Source organism: Orbicella franksi, chromosome 11, assembly GCF_964199315.1.
Source record: "Orbicella franksi chromosome 11, jaOrbFran1.1, whole genome shotgun sequence".
NCBI classification, from domain to species: domain Eukaryota; kingdom Metazoa; phylum Cnidaria; class Anthozoa; order Scleractinia; family Merulinidae; genus Orbicella; species Orbicella franksi.
The window spans coordinates 21,413,616-21,433,481 of record NC_138155.1 but is presented as its reverse complement, the minus strand read 5'-3'; the positions used below and the strand labels follow the sequence as shown (position 1 = coordinate 21,433,481).

General features: G+C 38.4%; 3 protein-coding genes across 3 annotated transcripts; 1 reads left to right on the top strand and 2 right to left on the bottom strand.

Moving 5' to 3' along the window:
• The first annotated feature begins 57 nt into the window (after nt 1-57).
• On the top strand, nt 58-6,262 carry LOC145460214 (protein lifeguard 4-like). The gene is made up of 7 exons (XM_081444956.1): nt 58-206; nt 740-848; nt 1,523-1,628; nt 2,550-2,583; nt 3,048-3,165; nt 4,254-4,299; nt 5,055-6,262. Exons 1-7 carry the CDS (start codon nt 89-91, stop codon nt 5,259-5,261), a joined length of 738 nt encoding a protein of 245 aa, XP_081301082.1. The 5' UTR covers nt 58-88; the 3' UTR covers nt 5,262-6,262.
• A 1,568-nt stretch (nt 6,263-7,830) lies between these two features.
• LOC145460245 (diphosphoinositol polyphosphate phosphohydrolase 1-like) lies at nt 7,831-11,659 on the bottom strand. Its single transcript, XM_081444992.1, has 5 exons — nt 11,442-11,659; nt 10,345-10,455; nt 9,466-9,510; nt 8,675-8,756; nt 7,831-8,574 (listed from the first exon to the last, which is right to left on the bottom strand). The coding sequence occupies exons 1-5, from the start codon at nt 11,544-11,546 to the stop codon at nt 8,378-8,380; spliced, it is 540 nt and encodes a 179-aa protein (XP_081301118.1). The 5' UTR covers nt 11,547-11,659; the 3' UTR covers nt 7,831-8,377.
• An 851-nt stretch (nt 11,660-12,510) lies between these two features.
• On the bottom strand, nt 12,511-19,548 carry LOC145460246 (diphosphoinositol polyphosphate phosphohydrolase 1-like). The gene is made up of 5 exons (XM_081444993.1): nt 18,678-19,548; nt 15,421-15,531; nt 14,770-14,814; nt 14,285-14,366; nt 12,511-13,609 (listed from the first exon to the last, which is right to left on the bottom strand). The coding sequence occupies exons 1-5, from the start codon at nt 18,780-18,782 to the stop codon at nt 13,431-13,433; spliced, it is 522 nt and encodes a 173-aa protein (XP_081301119.1). The 5' UTR covers nt 18,783-19,548; the 3' UTR covers nt 12,511-13,430.
• Between the last annotated feature and the right edge of the window lie 318 nt (nt 19,549-19,866).

Below are 19,866 nucleotides of genomic sequence, written 5' to 3'. Positions count from 1 at the left end.
TTGGTTATTCCTCTTCAACCAACCAATCAATAGCTCCGTTATTTCGCAGTGAATTCTTGCTGCGGAGGTTTATTTTCAGACGTTCAAGATGGCGACTGGCAAAACGGATTCAAATGCTATGTTTGGAGGGTCAAAATTGTCGAGTTTGGAGGACGATTTCACTTATGGAGTCACGGTTGCCCAGACTAATATCAAGATTCGGCTTGGTTTGTATTTTGGAGTATTCGTTCTGTATTCTAAACCACAAAAGCCCATACATACGTTAATCAGGAAATATGGTCACTCTCTGCTAGGGAAGTTTTAAATCGAAAGCAACTTTAGAAATTGGCTTTCTTTCATTGAGTTGTTTCGTAAAAGCTCGTTTTAGATCCTCTACCATATGAACACGGTTAAAAAGTCCTGTCAGGGAATGAATTTGTACATCTTCGAATGTTTTGTAACGTGTAAAATGTAAATGTTACATTATCTGATGTCGAATCCTGAATATAAATAATGGAAACTCTATTTTCGGACGCACATCATTAAATGATGTATCTTTCACTACATCGCCTTTGAAGCTTGTGAATAAGCATTTTAAAAAAATTTCTGAAAAAATGGAGCAGACTTAATTGGAAACTAAAGAAACAGGTCCAGGCTTGCATTAGAACTTTATTAAAATTAAAGATGATATTTGTGTAGAGTATCTTGGAAGGTACATGTATTTAAGTTGTTTTTGTTTTGGTTGTTTGTTCTATTGCAGGTTTTCTAAGGAAGGTTTATGGCATTCTCACAGCCCAGCTTGCCCTTACCATCATCGTGGCGGGAATATTTATGTACACAGAAAGCATCAAAGGTTTTGTACAAGCAAGGTAATATTGATCAAATACCATACCATAACTTTCACGTTCCCCCCCCCCCCCCCGCCCCTCCCAACACACATGTACACACGTACATTTCAGACATGCTATGGGCGTTCAACTAGTTGATGTGCCACAGGGAAAGAGAATTAAAAGTCAATGTTTGTTATTGGGGAGGTAGATTTGGACAATATGGTGGGGCTGTCTCAAGATTGTGGTGAGGCTAGAAGACATCCAAAGGCAAAATATTTTGCTTGTCAAAATTTGTTGATGTATCAAAATGTTCACAATTATTAGAGAGGTCAAGCATCAAATTTATGGCAAACGCATCACACAAAAAATCACACATAGTCAAACAGCTGAAGACAGACAGCAAAAGTTTCATTTTGCTCTAACCTTTTGCCTTAAACATCATGCTTATCTTTGCTATTGTTGGGACACAGTGGGAGTTCAAAACAGGTGATTGAAGGTGAAGTTCTCTTTCTTTGCCATTTCTCCTTTTTGTCAGGTATATCCAGGAGATAAGGGCATTTGATCACCCAAGTCTGGGTATTTGTGGCCAATTTAACCCAAGGGATGGGAATTCGGCGAATGAAAAATAGTTATAAATAGCTCCATATAAACTCCAGTCTGTGGGATTGACATGGACTTCCTCGTTTACCACACAGTCTTTATCTTTCTTGTAGACCAGAGTTTTTGATGGTGGCCTTCATTCTTTCTATTGGCCTGTTGATTGGGCTGATGTTTAAACGCAAGGAACACCCAACAAATATGTACCTGCTGTTGGCTTTTGTGAGTTTCATTATTTTTCGGTAATCATATGAAGTACTAGATAATTAGCATTTGATATGCAATCTTTTACAGCTGAGCAATTCTGCACAGTTTGAATCTTGTCAGTCAAGTATCTAGTTCTCATGGTATAACTATTTTATAACCAAGCACAAAGTCTGTACTGGGTCTGATGGTCAGACCTTTGTCCAGACTAATTCTTTTGGGTCTTCAGGGCTTGAAAACTTGACTAGCCTATTGCCTGGGGAAGTTTTGTTGTGTTCTGTTATAAAACAAGGTGAAATAAAAGTTTACATGTGAAATAAGTGGCCCACTAGGCTAATGCTTCTCCCAATTTCAGTAGCATGAAGCAACTAGGAGTTTTACTACTCCCCCTTGGATGGGATTCTAGTCCATCACAGGGTTACCCTCAGCATTAAGTTCGCAAAGCACCCATTTATACACCTGGGTGGAGAGGAGCACTGTCACAGTAAAGTGTCTTGCCCTCTTCGCTCAAGGCTGGAACCTAGACCACTCATTCCAGAGGCGAGCACACTAACCATGAGGCCACTGCAACTCTTTGTTCTGTTACAAAACTGTGACTTTTATGTCAGAAATCTTGATAATTTACAGTACGTAGGGAAAGAAAAAGTCTTTTAGTCATGTTTACCTTTGTATTGAGTGGACATACAAGGTGCATTCACCACCACACTGTCAAAGTGCTTTTCTCCCTAGTTCAGTTGGATTTTTTTAACCTAGTTGGGTTTCAATTTTTTTTCTAACAGTTAATAATTCTTGGCACCACTAACCAAGCTGGTAAAATACAGGCTATTGGGGTTTCCTGCCTGCTGTATTTTATGTAATGTGCCTTGGGGTTGATCCCTTTCATAACTTCTGCATGATATTTTGATACATGAAATAAATTCAACATACTTCTCATTTCAGACGTTAACAGAAGCATACACTGTTGGTACATTGGGTAAGTACTGGTTCTTCACTTCGTAAAAACTAGTTTACCTATTAAATGTTACAAAATACTGCCAAACTGAAGGAGGATGTAAGGACTGTCAATGCAGAGCAGGGCTGGTCCCATAAATCCTGGTACATTTCTGTTGCTAGTGTATGAATTAATCTCTATGTGGTAAAACTGGTAAATTCAAGACTGGTCAAGTGCCATAAGACTGGGTTCCACTGCACAATGTGATTTTATCAATAATGCATACACAGTCCAACCCCTATTAAGCGGCCACCTATTAAATGGCCACCCCTATTAGGCAGCCAGTAATCAAAGTCTCGATGAGGGCTTTTCTATTGTTTTTAGCTGTAGAGCTACAGCTGTATTAAGCAGCCAGTTCCTTTTAGGCAGCTGCTATCCATTTTCCTAGGGGTGGCCATTTAGGAGGGGTTGAACTGTAGATTTGATTTGATTTTTTTATGTTAAAGTGACATTCTATGACCAAGCACTTGTGTTGGAAGCATTTGTGCTGACTGTGGCAACCACCATGGCGCTGACAATGTACACACTGCAAAGCAAAAAGGACTACAGTTCATGGGGAGCTGGGTATGTGTTGTTCCTAAAATGCCATTTGCAAAAGGGTGCTTCTCTCACTCTGTCTAATGATAGTCTTGAGGACTCAAAGTTCATTTTTCCATTGTTGCTCAGAAATCAGTCATGTACTTTCATGTAATATATCGAACATGAAAGACAATGTTTGACCACATTTCCAAACACTGAGAAGAGGGTTGAAAATATGACGCACAGTGGAGTATTTTTGACGAACTTCAAGGTGCTTGGAAATGTGGCCAAACACTGTCTTGAGTGTTTGATATATCTTCTCAATCAAAACTAAAATTAAAGAGAAAACAGAGAAATAAGAGCATAAAAATCTATGCTAATAAAGATCAGATTTGCAAACATCGTAATGGTCACGACTTCCTTTGTTTAAACTTGATGAATTGTTAATGAGTTTGAGAAGACTTCTTCACTCATTTTGTGCACTACAGTAAGAAGAAGTAGACTCGCAGCAAGTTTACTCTTTCCAGTGTTCAGAACTCAGGTGTACAGTATGTAATACTGCTTCAGTATAATTAAACTGTATGAACCATGAAGCTCATTAATTAGACTTGAAGTATCTACTAAACTACATGTAGATCACATTTAGAGCTATTCCATATAGAACTTTGAGGTCATTTTGGTGTACAGATTTAAGGCTTTAGCAATACATATTGTCTTTTCAATAGTATCCTTGCTATACAGGTTAAAGGTTAAGTCTGCATGCAAGCCATATGGCCCATTAGGCCAGTGCTTATCTCCGATTTCTGTAGCATCAGGTGACTAGGAATATTTCTACTCCCCCCTGGATGGGTTGCTAGTCAATTGCATGGTTACCCCCAGCATTAAATTCACTGGTACCCATTTATACACCTGGCTGGAAAGAGGCACTGTGTGAGTGCAGTGTCTTGTGCGCACAAGAACACAACACAATTTCCCTGGCCAGGGCTCGAACCTGGACTGCTTGATCCGGACATAAGCACGCTAAACATGAGGCCATTGCGCCTCCACATCCTTGAATGCAGTAGATGTCATTAAATTGCTGATATCTCTTGAGAATTCAAAGAGTAACCAGTGTTTGTGTTGTTTTCTGACAGCTTGTTTAGCCTTCTGTGGATCCTCATCTTAGCTGGGTTTCTCCAGGTAAACACTGATTAAACCAAAAATATTTTCTCTTGGTTTGAGTTTCTACAATTTATAGAACTATCCCGTGATATTTCGTGAAGGGTATTAGTCCATGAGTCAACAACACTACAGGTATTAATTAAAATCTAAAATTCTTCAAGTTCTCTTCAGTTCACTGAGAAGCCAAGAGTAAACAAGATAGTTGTTTCAGTATCACCCAGGGGCTAATCTATTTGTAATTAATTTTTTAAGCATAGAATATTGACAAAGTTGATTAATGGAAGGTTTTGTTTTGGCCACCATACTCAGCTACATACAGTTTGACGTGGCTAATTTGAACTTGGTTGTTTCAAATTCCCAGTTATTTAGAACTAAAACCATTTCCCTTGAATTTGCCTCTTAGTGATTTTACTATCGGCTATTTTGAACTCCCGCTATTTGGAACTATTTTTTGTTTCCCCTGAGAGTTTGAAATAGCAGGGTTTAACTGTGGGTATGTACATCTTAGTTAGTCCTGACGTTGTAGCCTGGGGCTAATTAATTTTATTCCTCAAGAATTATGTGGTAGATTATGTGAAAATTTCATTAATCAAGTAATTATTTTTTTAAATAAAATTAATTAATTGACAATTTATTATTGAAAAAATTGCTTTATTGTGCCACTGAACAAGAGTTTCATGGTGTTAAATCCAGCTTTATCCACTGTTAGTAGCATAAAGAGCAAAATGGGAAAATTAATTTTCAGTACATTATTTTCTGTTGTTGTCTTTCAGTTTTTCTTCCACAGTGAGACATTTGAGCTGTTGTATGCAATTGCTGGTGCCCTGCTGTTCTCGGCCTTCATTGTCTTTGACACTCACATGCTGATGCACAAACTCTCCCCCGAGGAGTACATCCTGGCTTCCATCAACCTGTACCTGGACATGATCAACCTGTTCATTGAAATCCTCAGAATCCTCAATTCAATGAAAAAGAACTAATTTGAAAATGCCTAGCTTCTGGGTTCTTTTAGTGTGACTCTTTTACAGCCATTATTTTGGCTGCCATGCAATGTGTTTTCTTGGTGGAAGAAAGCATTGTGTGACAACCTGAATGATGGCTGCTTACGGAAATAGTTAAAACTTGCATGTATAATTATTTAAAACTGGTTACTGGTATTTAGACTCATAAAAAAGCGACTTAAGATTTTGATTTCGAGAACATAGAGAAAAGAATTGCTAAATCATTGTTTATCCCCTTTCATTTGGCAAGCTCAAAACTTCAATTCTCTCTACCAGTTGTTAGATATCCTTTAATTAATGTCTGTTCTAAGAATATGGCAGTACATCAAGGCAATGTGTTGATGATTTTCCTTTTTCTCACCACCTGCCTACTTGGCAATATATTGATGTTGTAAGGAGAAATTTGATTTTGATATTAACCCAGGTTTTCTCAGGCCCAAAGCCATTGGTAAATTATTGACGTACTGGAGCAATCTTGTTCCTGGAGGTTGCAATCCTTTTGGTTGCACCAAGAAATTGCACCTCTGGGATAAATTTTATTTGTGAGCCAGCATTAGCTACAGCAGTTTACTGTTTCTGTGCACGTTCAGAAACAGTTATTAAACTTGAACATGTATGCCCAATCAAACCCAAACCAGGATTTCCTGGTTGCTGACCTACATGTACACCATGCAGGCTCTGGGGACGAAATTGCGTACTGGAGCTGTGAGGTGGAAAGAGCACAATAATGTACTGCTTCTTTTGCAGACTCTGGCAATTTTATAGCACAAGAACCAAGCAATGGGTTGTCAACTCAAGTGGCATTTAGTTACAAGCCACAAAAATTAGGGAAGTAGAAACTGAATACTTTTTGTTCTCTGCACTGACTTACATATTGCACCGATATTGAAAGGTTGTGTTTGTGTTACTTTAAGACCACTGACTTCCAAGCTGTATAGGATTTTATGGTTGTAACAAGTGAAAAGTAGAAGTAAACAAAATCGGTATTTGTATATTTAGGAGGGCAATAACGAAATAAATAAGTTAAAAATTGGATTCAGTTTTTGTGGATGAAAGGGTAAATCATGTACCATTCAACTGAGGCAGTTTTCTGTCAACTGTCAAATTGGAATGGCATTAAATAAGCATTGACCAGTTGAAATGAAAGGAAGGGGGAAAAATTTCTCCTCTTATTGCAAGATTGTGGAAACAGGCCACATAGACCATGCAACCTTGCATCAGATAGAAGTTTCTAGTGGCCTTCATAATCCCTATTTTCAGTCTACATGTATGTGCTTCCAGTGCTGAGTCTCTGTCAGACTGGCTGGTGAGCCGCTTTCGTGGCCGAATTGCAGTTATTTCGCCAGAATCCAGTTTGTCCGGATTGTAAGTTGGTTCGCCCAGACTGTTCCATGGTCATTTGATTAGAAAACGAGAAATAATTCTGTATAATTTTGTTTCATCACGCCCAGAGTTCTGTCTTCTCTCGTTTAGCTGACAGTGTAAAGAAAGAAAAATCAGCACATCTTTCTTTGGACTTTCAGTCTGGGCCATGGGACTTCCAGTCCCATGCGAACTGGGACCGGTTACCTCGTGGCCGGGGCAGGTGACACCATGAGGCAATCCAGTGGCAATCTGTGGTCTAAAAGCTGTGGCCATTAGTGCCAGAACAACAGTTTATGTTGTCTTGGTTGTCTTGTTACCAGACCAATTAGAGACTGGTTGCCAGAGAATTGACAGGGAGTAAAGTTTATTGTGTGGCGTATGATGAGGGCATAAAATAGCGAGTGACACGTGGAAAGTGAGTTAGCTGAGTAATGACGCGTTTTTCAATTGATTGGTAAATGGTTCAGATTTTAACTGCTAGCTCGTCGAAAATGAAACTGGACTTCAGCAGCCTTGTTTTTGTTTTGTTTCGTTTTTTCAGCACTCTTACCCAAATGCTCTATAAATGATTGATTGATGTCGCGAAAGATCAGAGGTGCTGAGACACTTCTGCTCTATGCGGCAAAGCTGACCGAAATCGGTGGCGAAGAGAGCTGGGGTGGTGTGAGGCAAAATAATGAATAACTGGAATACTTCTGAAATTTGTGCAGTTAAATCTCCTTGCATTAATGATGGCCATAATGGAATTTTTCTTCACTTATGTGGAAAATAGGTGCATTTCCTAACAACCCAGTATTATTCATTAATAATTCAAGTTGTTTTTCCCTTGTTCACGTAAGTCTATTGTGCTGTTTAATGAAACATTTTTGCACACGACATTGAAAATACAAAATACATTGTAACAATACAACTAGCCTATCCTTCCTGTCCAAATTTTCTGTTCCACATTACAGTTTCTTTCATTAATTTTTAACTTGCATTTTACAACAGGGCAATTCTGGTTTACATGAAACAAACGTTACAATCAGTGCCTTAATATTGATAAATAATACTCAATAAAGTATAAAATTTCAGTGTACATGTATAACAATGAATGTTTTTTACCAGTTTGCAACATACCTTGGTTACTGACTGACATGTTCTTAAATTCAGAACATTCGACTTTCTATTTTGTTTTTTATTGATATCTGAACTTAGTTTATTTGTTCCTTATTAGATTGGGTATGTGTAATATTTACATCAGAACAAAAAATCATAACAATCCAATATTTCATAAACCTTTTCATGGTTTTGGAAGCATTCAGACAGTTTAAAATGAAAAAAAAAGTAGAATGAAACTTTATTGTACACTCCCTGAAAATGGGTTTTTCAGTGAACAATACAATTTAAATACAATAAAATGCAACATGCATCAGAAATTACAGTGTTTGTATCCTGAGAACTGTGGATGGCAAATAATTTTCTTAAAAATCTAGTTATGATAAATTTATCAACAGCAAACAAAGTTATGAACAATTGTATTGACCAAATTTGAAGAACGTAGCTGTGCTAGGAAGCGTCCAGTCACGTTTTTAATTTTCCATACATTTGTCTATATTTTTCCGGAATCCGCGAACTTGTATGTGGCCTACAAGTTCACGTCACTTCGCAGAAAACATTATACAACACCACAATCATATTATTTACATTTGCACAAAATCATGTATTTAAATCGTTCATAATTCCTTAACTTAAAAGGATTTGTAGGAATTTTTTCCGAGATCTTTTGTTATTTTGCTCTGTGAGTCAACAAACACTGCAAAACTTGTGTTAAATCGCTCCGTTTTCAATTTTGACTTCATGACATCACACAGGTAAGATTGCTGGGAAGGCCTGTGAGAGAGTCGCACCCAGGCTTCATCGATTGAAAACCATCTTCTTCTTCGACCTGCAAGCAAGCAAGACAGTTAACGCAGACATTCATAAAACCCTTTTGTTGACTCCAAAAATATTGTATGGATGAGTGATACATGTAAGTCTTAAGTTACCTTTAGCTGCATCTGGCCATGTTTCATTCTCTTGGTTTACCACGAGAACATACACCATGGTTCTTGAATTACTGGAATCATTCTAAATACAAAGATAAATAAAAGTTTAATCAATCCTTTGTATCTAAAAATCTGTAACAATGAAAAAAAAGTATATCACATGAGATTGACGATATTGCCAGTCTTGCCAGGTTCCATTTGGATTTTTAACTCTGACCAAGTAAATACTCCAACCTTTCTCCTGCAACTGGTAACTTTTTGTTTCCATCTTCACAATCTGATCTGTCATCTTTTGGTTTCCATTTAATAAGTAGTGTACTGTTTTACAGTACTGGTATGTGGGAACAATACTGTTTCAATTGAATAGCCACAATACTGGGGAATTTCTCGACAGAGAGAGAGCAGGATGTTCAGTATCCAGAGAGGGGGGAGGGGGGCAGTCCCATACAAAAAGGACAGGGATGTTCATTGAAAATATTGAAAAGAACCCTTAAGAGGTATCAAGATCCTGTTAAACTGTGGGCGTGGCTGGAAATTTATCCCCCCCCCCCCCAAAGAGGTACCAATTCTTATATGTAACAATTTATATCCCGTCATTTTTTTTTCCCGCTCAATATCTAAAAGGCACTTTTGAGGCTATACACCCTAAGAGGTACCACAACTGCTTTTTTTAACCCCTAAAAGATACAACAAAGCATCCTTGTCCTTTCTATAGGGGAGTTCCCCACCCCCACAGGGAGTTTAGTGCAGTTTGTAAAACACTGAGCAAGAAAAGAAGCAACATTTGATACCTGAAACATTCCAAGAGAACGAGCAACATTTCCACACACCCCAGCCTGCAAGTTAATGAAGAAAAAAGACCATTAGTTCATTAATACAGACTGCACTACATCTTATTGCATCTGGGAGAACAGTAGCAGATCCAGACCTTGAGCTAAGCGGGGGGTGGGGGGTGGGGGCAGTTTTGTTTTACTTGCCCTGCTGGCTTTTCTTTCTGTCATTTCATCTTTTTTACCCAAAATAAGGGGGGGTCCAGGCTCTCCAGGCCCCTCCCCTAGATCTGCCACTGGAGTACCACAACATGACTTCTTCTCTGGGAATGAATTGAAGTTTTTCTTCTTCAGTTTTCTGATAAGGGCTTCCCCTCACCTGTGCAAGCACATTTTCTTGAGTGCTGCCATGCTTGCTAGCTTGATGACAGCAAAATGATAATGACTTGTTAGATTAACCTTAGGTAGAGTTTTACAATCATAACATGCAGTAAAACTTTATAACAACTGGCCACCTAGTGTTTTATTGGTAGAAGCTAGAAGGCTGTCACAACCTGAAGCTTTAGACCCTTGGGAGAGATAACTCACTGACATTTAGAGAAATTCCAGGGGAGGATCCAGGATTTTCTTAGGAGGGGTGCACCACTAAGAAATGGCATAACTGACTGGTGAGGTAAACAAATTTTAAAAACGAATATGAAGAAGAAGGCTTCATCTGAGAGGAGGAGGGGGGGGGGGGTGTGCACCCCCTGCACCCTTTCCCTAGATCCACCCCTGAATTCCATACTGTTGCCATGATCTTCAAGTCTTTAACCACTTCAGCAACATTTACATTGTAAACTAAAGCAAAAATCAAGCTGAGGTGGGGGTGGGGAAAGAGTCAGGGCAATAGTCACTTACTTCCTCTAAAACCTCTCGGACAGCCGCATCTTGGAATTCTTCACCAGCCTCTACCCCACCAGCTGGTACAATCCATTCATCAGGAGAGTTGTTACTCGTTACCAATAAAACCTGTTTTTTAATTGCAAAAGACAGTAAAAAGAAATCAGCTCAATTATGCGTTTTGGTTACTCAAGTAAGAAATTGACTTTTGGAACCCCTAAACCCCTTGGCCAAAAGGCAAATACTGATGTCTAAACAAATTGGTTCAGTTATGCATAATCAGTTTTAATTAGAAACATATACCCATTAGCCATTACTTTGAGGTTAAATTATAGCTCTAACCCCCTATACCAGCAATTGTTTTGCACTAGAATTTTCCCTAGTAGCATTTCTGTAGCTAGTAGCTGCTGTTGTGTTTCGTTTCTGTAGAACCCTCACGCGTTCTGTCTGACGGAGCGTGATGAGGTCGTCACGTTTCAATGAAAAGATCACGTGTAAAACGAAAGGTAAACCAACAAAAATGTAAACAGACCTTCGAGTTATTTTTAACGAAACCAACAGAATGTCTGCTAAATATTGTTACTCCTAATTGAATAGTGACCTTCTCTCATAGCACGATCCACTAGTTTTTGAAAACTTTTTTAATCTGCCTAACTTAGTGAAGTTTCTGCCTCACGTCGCCAACATTTTTCAATGTAAATACCAGCTTTGTGTTGAATACTTCAATTCTCTCTTTTTCTAATTGCCTTCCCTGGCGTGCTGCACTGGGAGACCATAAAATGAAGGCTATTTCTACCGAAAATTCTTCGCAGCTCTTCGCGCCAAAACAATTTTAATAACCCGGTTTTATTTTGATAAAGCATTGTGTTTGAAAATCAAGTGGCGGGAAAAACGAAATGTGTATACATGTGCTTACTGTCACGTCGCGTTATCCAAATGAAACTTTCATGTTTTATCACTTCGATAATTTGAAGTCCTGATGTAGTTATGCTGCAGTTGGGTTCAATAACATTACAGATCAGATAATTAAGTAGTATTTAATTCGTACAATATTCCTCTCTTCAGAGCTGAGGATCGTGAAAGACTCTTTGATCCTCTCACACTAGTTTTCTTACCTCCTCTTCGCGGTCTGTCCTAAAACATAAACAACCCGCTCTCTTTGTATAGCCTTCGGAATCGTAAGTCCGATCCTTCTTCGCTTTACGTTTTCGCTCCTTCATTGCATTGCACGAAATAAACAAGTGTCTGTGATCAGCTTCTGTGATCTACATTGTAGACAACACGGACTGTTTCACCCACGTGGACGACTCCATTTATCAGATTATACCGCATGTATACGTGACTTGGTACCAGGTCTATTATGCCTAAAGTCACGCGCACTCACTCTGATAAGGCCAACAGGCACATGTTGGCGGCAGTTCTCGAAATCTTGGCCCTATTTTAGGCCAAAAATTCGTGATTCGTGTCATTCGTGCACATGTTTGCAGACCTCAGTCCATAATTTGGGTATCTTTAAGCAGTAAGCATCTCTATTATTGAACGAATTTTTGGTCTGACTGATGGAATGCCCGATGATGAAAATACTTTCCATTCTCCCGAGCCGGGGAGAGTTGGGTTGGTAACTCCCTTATGTATGTTTAAGGGTATGTGCGCCCCCAAAAGATATGGTTTTTTAGCCGTTCTGGTCAGAAATATGGTGTCAATTTTGGCCATTTTAATTTGGTCTCAAATATAGGGTATGGTTTTTGCGCTCTAATCTGATGAACTGGGTCTGTTCTATTGAAGAAGCTAGTAAAGCATATAAAAATTGGTCTGAACTAGCTTAGGTATCGAAGTTTTGGTCAGGTCATCAATAGGACCTAACGTGGGCGAAATGGCAGATTTTGGTGCTATAGAGGGCAAGGGTTTTGCACATCTCCGTCCAATTTTTCTGGGAGTAACCCCCCTACCCAAATATTTCAGAACCAATTTATTCCAAGCCGTAAGTGTCATGAAATCGCTGCACAGTGTGATAAACTTGCACGGGAATCTTGCACGAGGAAAATTACCTCCAGAGCATTTTGCACATGTATCCCACTGTCCTTGTCCTAGAGGAAACGTTGTTTTACCTTTCAGTATAGTATATGGGTTTCTGTCGTCTTTCGATTTGGTGTTCCACTAAATCCGAATTAACGTTGGAAAAGGGGGAAAGGGGGAAATGATGTTAAGCCTGTCCCGATTGTGCTCGGCAACCTTTGAGCAACTGTTCGCTTTTGAAGAAACTTTTTGCCTTAAAATTCTGAGCAAGTTTTTGAGCAAAATATAGTTTCATAGCGCATATCAAACATGAAAAAGTCAACAATTTCATAGAAAACTTCAAACTATGCAAATTTCTTTGCATAAATAAACTTTGTGAAGTTTGAACGCATAACCTGTCACTTGACATCGTTCGGCAAGACGTCAAATGAACCATGCGTTTTGTTCCGTTAGACTTCAGAGTATCCTTACATTTCGCCCATATTTTCTATTCTTCTTGACCAATGTTGGCAATTATTGTGAAGTACAAAATAAAAATATCGGGACAGACCTAATCCTTCCCCCCACCCCCCCCCCTCACCCACCTCTCCCCACTTACTATAATTTCTTCAGCGCGTCATTTTTTATCCTTCACATTGAAATTTTTAATGTATTATAATTGTACGTGATTTTTCTACGCGTTATAAGCATCAAATGGAAGTCTGCGTGTTATAAAGGTAACCTTTGTCTTAATCATCATCATCATCATTATTATTGTCTTGAATAATGAAATGAAGGTTTTAATTTCGTGTAAGTGAGTACGAGACGCAACAACGAGACAAATTTGGCTGAACAATTTATTCTGTTTATTAGTAATTTGTAAGAGCTAAGTAACACGTATAATATATAGACTATCTACAGTTGAGCAAAAAATATAAAACAAAACCTACATAAAAATTTTTGCACAGTATCTATATCATGCATTGTGCTATAATATTATTATTTCCTCTTTTTATTTGTGTAGTTTTTTCCTATGTATATTGTATTTGTAAATCAATTTTAAAAAAATCTAAATCATGCATATATATTAGAATTTATATCAGAAAGATTTATAGGGAAATCTCTTCAGGATCTTTTGTTATTTTGCTTTGTGAGTCGATACACACTGCAAAACTGGGGTTTGTTCTCCACTTTGACTGCATGACGTCACACAAGTAGGATTGTTGGTGAGGCCTGTGAGAGAGTCGGGCCCAGGCTTCATCGATTGAAAACCATCTTCTTCTTCGACCTGAAAGTAAGAAAGGCAATCGATGTTGGCATTCATAAGACCTTTTATTTAATTCCAGTGTTCAATTTTCACTCTAACACTGCTAATTACCCTTTGAGACAAAAATGTAGACTTACTTTAAAGGAGAAGGCCACTGCAAAAAATGTATATTTTTTTGCCAACACTGATAAAAACCTCGTACTAAGTTTAGCCACTCACCGACGTTTTAGCCTCTAAAGTGCAGCTTTTCCTTATGAAATTCGTCTATAAAGAAGCCCAACAACTCGACATAGTTGCCGCCATTTTGCAGTCGAATTCTGGGCTTCTTTTTCGAGACGAATTTCTTCAGAATAGCAGGAACTTTAGCGACTGAAACTTCGGTGAGTGGAAAAGCTGAATGTTTACTTGCTATAAGTGAAAACAAAAAGGTAAGCTTTTAGGAGTGACCTTCTCCTTTAAGAAGAACTTTGCTCGAACAAACACTTTTAACTTTACATGTTTTTAATCGTATTGTAGACATGAGGAATTCGCTTCCATTTCTAGTTATTTTAACCTGTCTATAATATATTTTTTACGTGGCCTGTCTGAGTATGGGGTCTTTGACTCTTTTATGGACCACCCTTGTGGCATTTCTGTATTGCTAGATGTCATTAAATTGTAACAAATAAATAAATAAATAAGTGTTCGTTAAGTTACCTCTGGCTGCATCTTGCCACATTTCATGGACTTTGTTAACATGTAACACGTACATCATTGTTCTTGTATTACTTGAGTCGTTCTAAAAGATCAAAGAAAAAAATCTTGAAAAATCTTGAAAAATCTTCAAGTGCAAAACCGTTCGACTTAATAAATCATCTTGTACTTAAGAAAATATCTAACGCATGTGTATTTATGGTAAATTCGCTATCCAACATTTTGCCTACAAATTGTTTTAACTAAATCTGGATACATGTATCATCAGTCCTTTCTTCCGCGAACAAATTTATTTAATTTCCTTTTCGCATATAATTGTGATAATCTTAGCATATCTCAACAGTTACTGGTATATCAAATGAGTTCGACAATTCGCTTCCTTGTGATTCAGTTTAGACAGTAGAGTGCTGCTGCATTGACTAATATTCAGTACAGTCACCAAACAGATTAAAACAAATTAAAAAGTATCGGCGTAGGTTTATACATACCTGAAACATTCCAAGAGAACGAACAATGTTTCCACACACCCCAGCCTGCAAGAGAATGGAGAGAAAATGATATCAGTCAAGAACAGAGTTTTGTGCAGGTCTCTGAACAGGTGACTGAACTCATCTCATGCAGCAGGTATCTGGAGGTAGTACTGACACGACTACAGAAGCCTCTGGGAATTTAATCAAATAGTCCTTTTTAAAACATTTGTGTACTGCGTACGTCACTTCCAGTTTTCGGACATGGATTTCCCACCTCCTGGTGTAAGGTAACTTCCTCGCAAGCTCGAGACGCGTACTTGAGTCGTACTTGCACGCATACGTGCGCGCATACTTGTGCGCATATTTATGTGCGTTCTTGGGCGCGTACTCTCGCGCGTACTTGCGTGCGTATTTGCGCGCGCATTTGTACGCACACTTGGGCGCGTACTCGCGCGCGTACTTGCGCGATACTTGTACGCAAACTTGCGCACAAACTTGCCCGTGTACTTGCGCTTCTAAATCTAATGCTTTTTCGAAGCTATGCGCCTCCCACAAATCCAAAGATTTATGTCTAGCTTTTGAAGTAATATTAGAATCAAGAGAAAACTGGTTACCACGCGAAACGTTAATTTTACTTAATGGCCAAGTATTGGTGGGCAAGTCACTTACTTCCTCTAATATCTCCCTGTTAGCTGCATCCTGGTTGTCTTCTCCAACCTCTACTCCGCCAGCTGGGACAATCCATTGATCAGGAGAGCGGTTGCTTGTTATCAACAAAACCTGTTTCAATTACAAAAGAAAAGAAAACAAAATTGGCTCAGTAATGCAGCGATTCAAGAATGAAGAACATACAGCTGTTATTTAACCTTTTTACTGCGCCTTTCAGTGACATGCGGAATCTAAAATTCAAAGCTCAACCGACAAATGCGTTTTTTGCTACCGCCAATCAAATGTCCAGCGGCTCCTCCCAGCTTCCGACTACTGCCGAGCACTGTTTCGTTGTCTGAACTGTGCTCAACGATTTGATTACCGTGCGCAGGCAGAAATCGGCAGCTGGGAGGAGTCGCCGAACATTTGATCGATGGTAGCGAAAAACGCATTTGTCGGTTGAGCTTTGAATTTTAGAGTCCGCATGTGATTGAGAGGCGCAGTAACTACGAACAAACACTCTGTTTCCAAAAAGTATGTTTTTTTTTTCGTAAGAACGGCTAATTTTTGGCAGGAGGCTGAACATGGGCAGTCTAAATATTTTTGCTCTTCCACTTGAGCCTGAACGTACTTAAACTGCTTTTGGTTGTTGGGCTATTCCCAGTGACGGGGATTGGGCGGGGGGGGGGGGTGGGGGTGGGGTTAACTCCCATGTGAAAAGGTTGAGACGGTCTTCTGAAATTTGAGTTAAACCCTTGAGGGAGACTTATTTGGGCGTGGTTCCAACCTTGTTTGACCCACTTCACACTAACTCGAGTTCAACACTGAAAGAAAAAAAGGAAGATGTCTTGACGGCTAAGAATTCGAATATATGTGTTTCTTCCAGAACACCCTAAGGGAGACCAAAATCAGTAATTTACATCCCTAAAAAGACGACGTACATTCCTAACCATTTCACATCCCCCCACCCCCCCCCCCCCCAGAGAGTTATCATGATTTTTACCGAAAGTGTTCTCCAATCCAATTCAGCCAATGCAATTACCGTTTATGTTCAAAGATGGCCTCCAATGCTTTTGGTTATTGGACAAGTAAACTCAAGTTTTACATTTTACCAGAACTCATACTGTTCTTTTAAATTGTTGCAGACGTTATCTTAGATGTTCTTAAAATTTGGATTGCCTGCACTAATTCCATCCTCGACGTTCTTTCAAAAAAGGTCCTCTATATAAAAAAGTGTACGTGCTTTGTGATCGTCACGCATTTTTTCGAAATGTGACGAGAGTACAATGTCCAAGTATTGTAATATATTGATCACGTTTTCGAGATGTTGCTGTGCTCTCATTTTAACCAATTTGTACATATGTATTATCTTTTGCAGTTCGCTAAAATGTTGCAATACTGTGCATAATTAGATTTCGCAACTTTCAGTGAACTATGAATATATAGGGTCATCTAACCCACATTGTATCATTGTTGTCATATCAAACTATCGACTCGGATGAACTTTGAAAGCGCCAAATCCACTTGTTGTGTCCAAGTTTTTGTCGCGAATATAGAATTTCAAGAACTCAATATGCAGAGAAGATGAATTCGAAGCCAGTGTTTTCAACAAGGTCAGTTATCACCGTTCCACATTACACACTTTGGCATTTTATTCTGAGAGCGAAAAATGCGGGTCTTGACATCTTGCTTTAGTTGAGGTCGTAAGGCACATAAGTGTCTATGATTCTAAATAATTGTTTCAGGAGTGGTGCCGAATTTAAATTTAACTCGATCCTTGGATACAAAAAGCGCATTTTATCTTTTGCAAACTTGAAATAACATCGTAAAGTTGTTCTGCCCCAATAAAACAACAAACGCGACGAAATTCCAACATCCCTTGTTCCAGATGCATCGATGCGCCGGAAAATTAAAATTAAGCGAATCCGAGAACTTATTTAGATAAATATATCTTCGAGAAATTGCGAAACTAAACGGATTAACATTTTAGTATTATTACGCAACAAAATTTCATGACAATAACTTGTTATCAAATGTCTTATCAACAATACAATAAAACTATATAGAAATATCAAATTATTTCTTGCTAGTCTTAAAAGCTTTGTTTCACGACCATTAGTCAAGCGTCACTGAAACTTTCATAATACACATCTGTTGAAATGCTCTCTCTTTTTTTTTTTCCCTTTGGTAAAATAAAGAAAGAAAACGATATACTACGAAACGATACAATGAAAGCTATCGGTAATAGTAATTTCCTTGGAGTAGGCATAATGCCAAACTAAACAGAAATTAGCTGTGTCGTGATGCATAAAAACTGCCGTCACGCCACGTGAATTCAATGCCTGCAACTAATTAACAACAACAACAACAACAATTTATTGGTATTCCCATATATAGATGGTGTTACCTAAATGCAGAATCGCTAATTAGGTAAGGGCCTCTTGAATTGCAAAACCCCGGAGTTACTTCTCATGAATCCTGCATGAATACGGACTGAATATAATCACCGCAACAGGTAACCCTTCCTCCGTCAACCTTCTGGAAACGTTAATTATACCAGGAAAACAGCTATACTTCCAACCCTTGTCAATTGCTTCAGGCTTGGTATAAACCCTCATGTTTTGGAAACACGCGTTGACTTCGTCCATGCAAATAGGAGTTGAAGTTTCTATTTAAAAAGTCGTCGAAAAAGTAAAATAGGGTTACCCATATTTGCCAGCGTTCAGTGCACGAGATCAGTTTTTGTTTAAAAGCAGAAAAAAATAGAACTTTGTTTTAACTTAGCATGAATCTTAATCAATGCTTGATGATAATTCGACAACGGAGCTGAACCCTGCTCAGCTTCGGTGTTGCTGCATCATGCAATCAATATGAGCAGGCAGCTAAAAAGAAATAGCTCGGTTCGATGTAGAAATTGCAATAATGAAATAAGTTTGAGTACATGAAAAAGAAGGCAGTTTGTACAAAGCATAAGTTTAACCAGTAATCAACTTAGTTTGAATAAACAGCTCTAACAATTACAACTAGTTACAAAAAGTTCAGTTACGTAATTCAATTTGGAGCATTCAGACAGCTGCAGATAGGAGCATCGATTTAATAGGGATCTTGTTTTTACTTTCATGCATTAAAACCCTGATTTATTTATGCTACAATTACGTGTAAGTTCCCAAAGACTAACTTCTGTTGATGTTCATGTTTACATAACTTGTTTCATCACGGTAAGCATTTTACTCGCGTTTAAGTGTCTTTTGAATCTTTGTATTTAAAATGCCACTCACCTCCTCTTCGCGGTCTGTCTTGAAACATAAACAACCTGCTCGCTTGGTATATCCTTCGGTATCGTAAGTGCGATCTTTTTTCGCAGGACGGGATCGCTTCGTCATCGCGTTTTATTACCGTACCCCTCGCTCGAGAACTAACCAACTTTCCTGCGACCGTCCGTGTTTTAATGTAATCTGTTTGAAGCGCACGTGCGTATTAAATTATATTTTGACGTTTGGAGTACTGACTTGTCAATTATGCACAAGTTTGGTCACGTACATCAATTTGAATCATTTAACAACGTTTTGCATAAAATTTGGCGACAAGTTCATGTAGCAAATTGGACGATTTTTCCAAAATTGCTAAATAACATTGGACCAAAGTTGAGATTGGCTAAATTTTGCCGTCGCGAAATTAACGTGAGGAGGTGTAGGTACTCAAAACAATTAACATTGCCTGTTTATTTTAGTATACGGCCTGCCTCGAATGAAGGAAATACGTCAGCAAGGGTTAGGAGAAATGGGCTTGATCAGTGTTGTTTAACATGCAAGCTGAGATGAAAACACTTAGTTGCAGTTTCATTTGCTTCGTTTAAACCTATTCTTAGATTGATGGTCCATATCCACTCTTTTTGTTTATTCGGAAACGAAAGTATAATTTAAGAACTGGGGCCGATTGTTCTTAGTTTATATTATTATTATAATTATTCTTGTTGTCGTATTGTTCTTTGTATTACAAAAAAAATACAATTCAAAACACCCTTTTGAAGCTACAATCAAAAGAGCGTTGAAAAAAAATACATGCAATGCGATAAATCCTAAGAAACAAAGAAATGGCTTCATAAAAAGAGAAAGGATTATATATTAAATGATGTTAAAAAGGCATCCATTTACAATTTTTTTTTTTTTAACACTCTGTCCTAACATGCGTCAAAACGAATGTATGGCCTCTCGCACGACCTCTCACGAGTTTGCCTTGCGCGGGTGAGAGCTTGCAAGTTAAGCACTGGCCCTGCACAGGATCTCTCACTTTTTGAGTCTGAAATAAATATAAACTTTTTCAAGGTATTCTGATATGCTATCTTCAAAGAATCAATTTGTACGTGACCAAAGATGTTCAACTTTTTAAACAATGAATCATACATTCCCAGCAATAAAGTTCATCGTCATGTGCAAATATCTCCGGCGGAAAGCATGTAATTATTGG

Bases quoted from the DNA above. Each gene is read 5' to 3' on its own strand.
- LOC145460214 (XM_081444956.1), top strand. From the start codon at position 89: ATGGCGACTGGCAAAACGGATTCAAATGCTATGTTTGGAGGGTCAAAA. The intron at 849-1,522 runs GTAATATTGATC...TCTTTCTTGTAG, and splicing joins AAAGGTTTTGTACAAGCAAG to ACCAGAGTTTTTGATGGTGG. The intron at 1,629-2,549 runs GTGAGTTTCATT...TTCTCATTTCAG, and splicing joins TGTACCTGCTGTTGGCTTTT to ACGTTAACAGAAGCATACAC.
- LOC145460245 (XM_081444992.1), bottom strand. From the start codon at position 11,546: ATGAAGGAGCGAAAACGTAAAGCGAAGAAGGATCGGACTTACGATTCC. The intron at 10,456-11,441 runs GTAAGAAAACTA...ATTAAAAAACAG, and splicing joins GGACAGACCGCGAAGAGGAG to GTTTTATTGGTAACGAGTAA. The intron at 8,575-8,674 runs GTAACTTAAGAC...GCTTGCTTGCAG, and splicing joins ATGGCCAGATGCAGCTAAAG to GTCGAAGAAGAAGATGGTTT.
- LOC145460246 (XM_081444993.1), bottom strand. From the start codon at position 18,782: ATGACGAAGCGATCCCGTCCTGCGAAAAAAGATCGCACTTACGATACC. The intron at 15,532-18,677 runs GTGAGTGGCATT...TAATTGAAACAG, and splicing joins AGACAGACCGCGAAGAGGAG to GTTTTGTTGATAACAAGCAA. The intron at 14,815-15,420 runs GTAAGTGACTTG...ATTCTCTTGCAG, and splicing joins ACAGGGAGATATTAGAGGAA to GCTGGGGTGTGTGGAAACAT.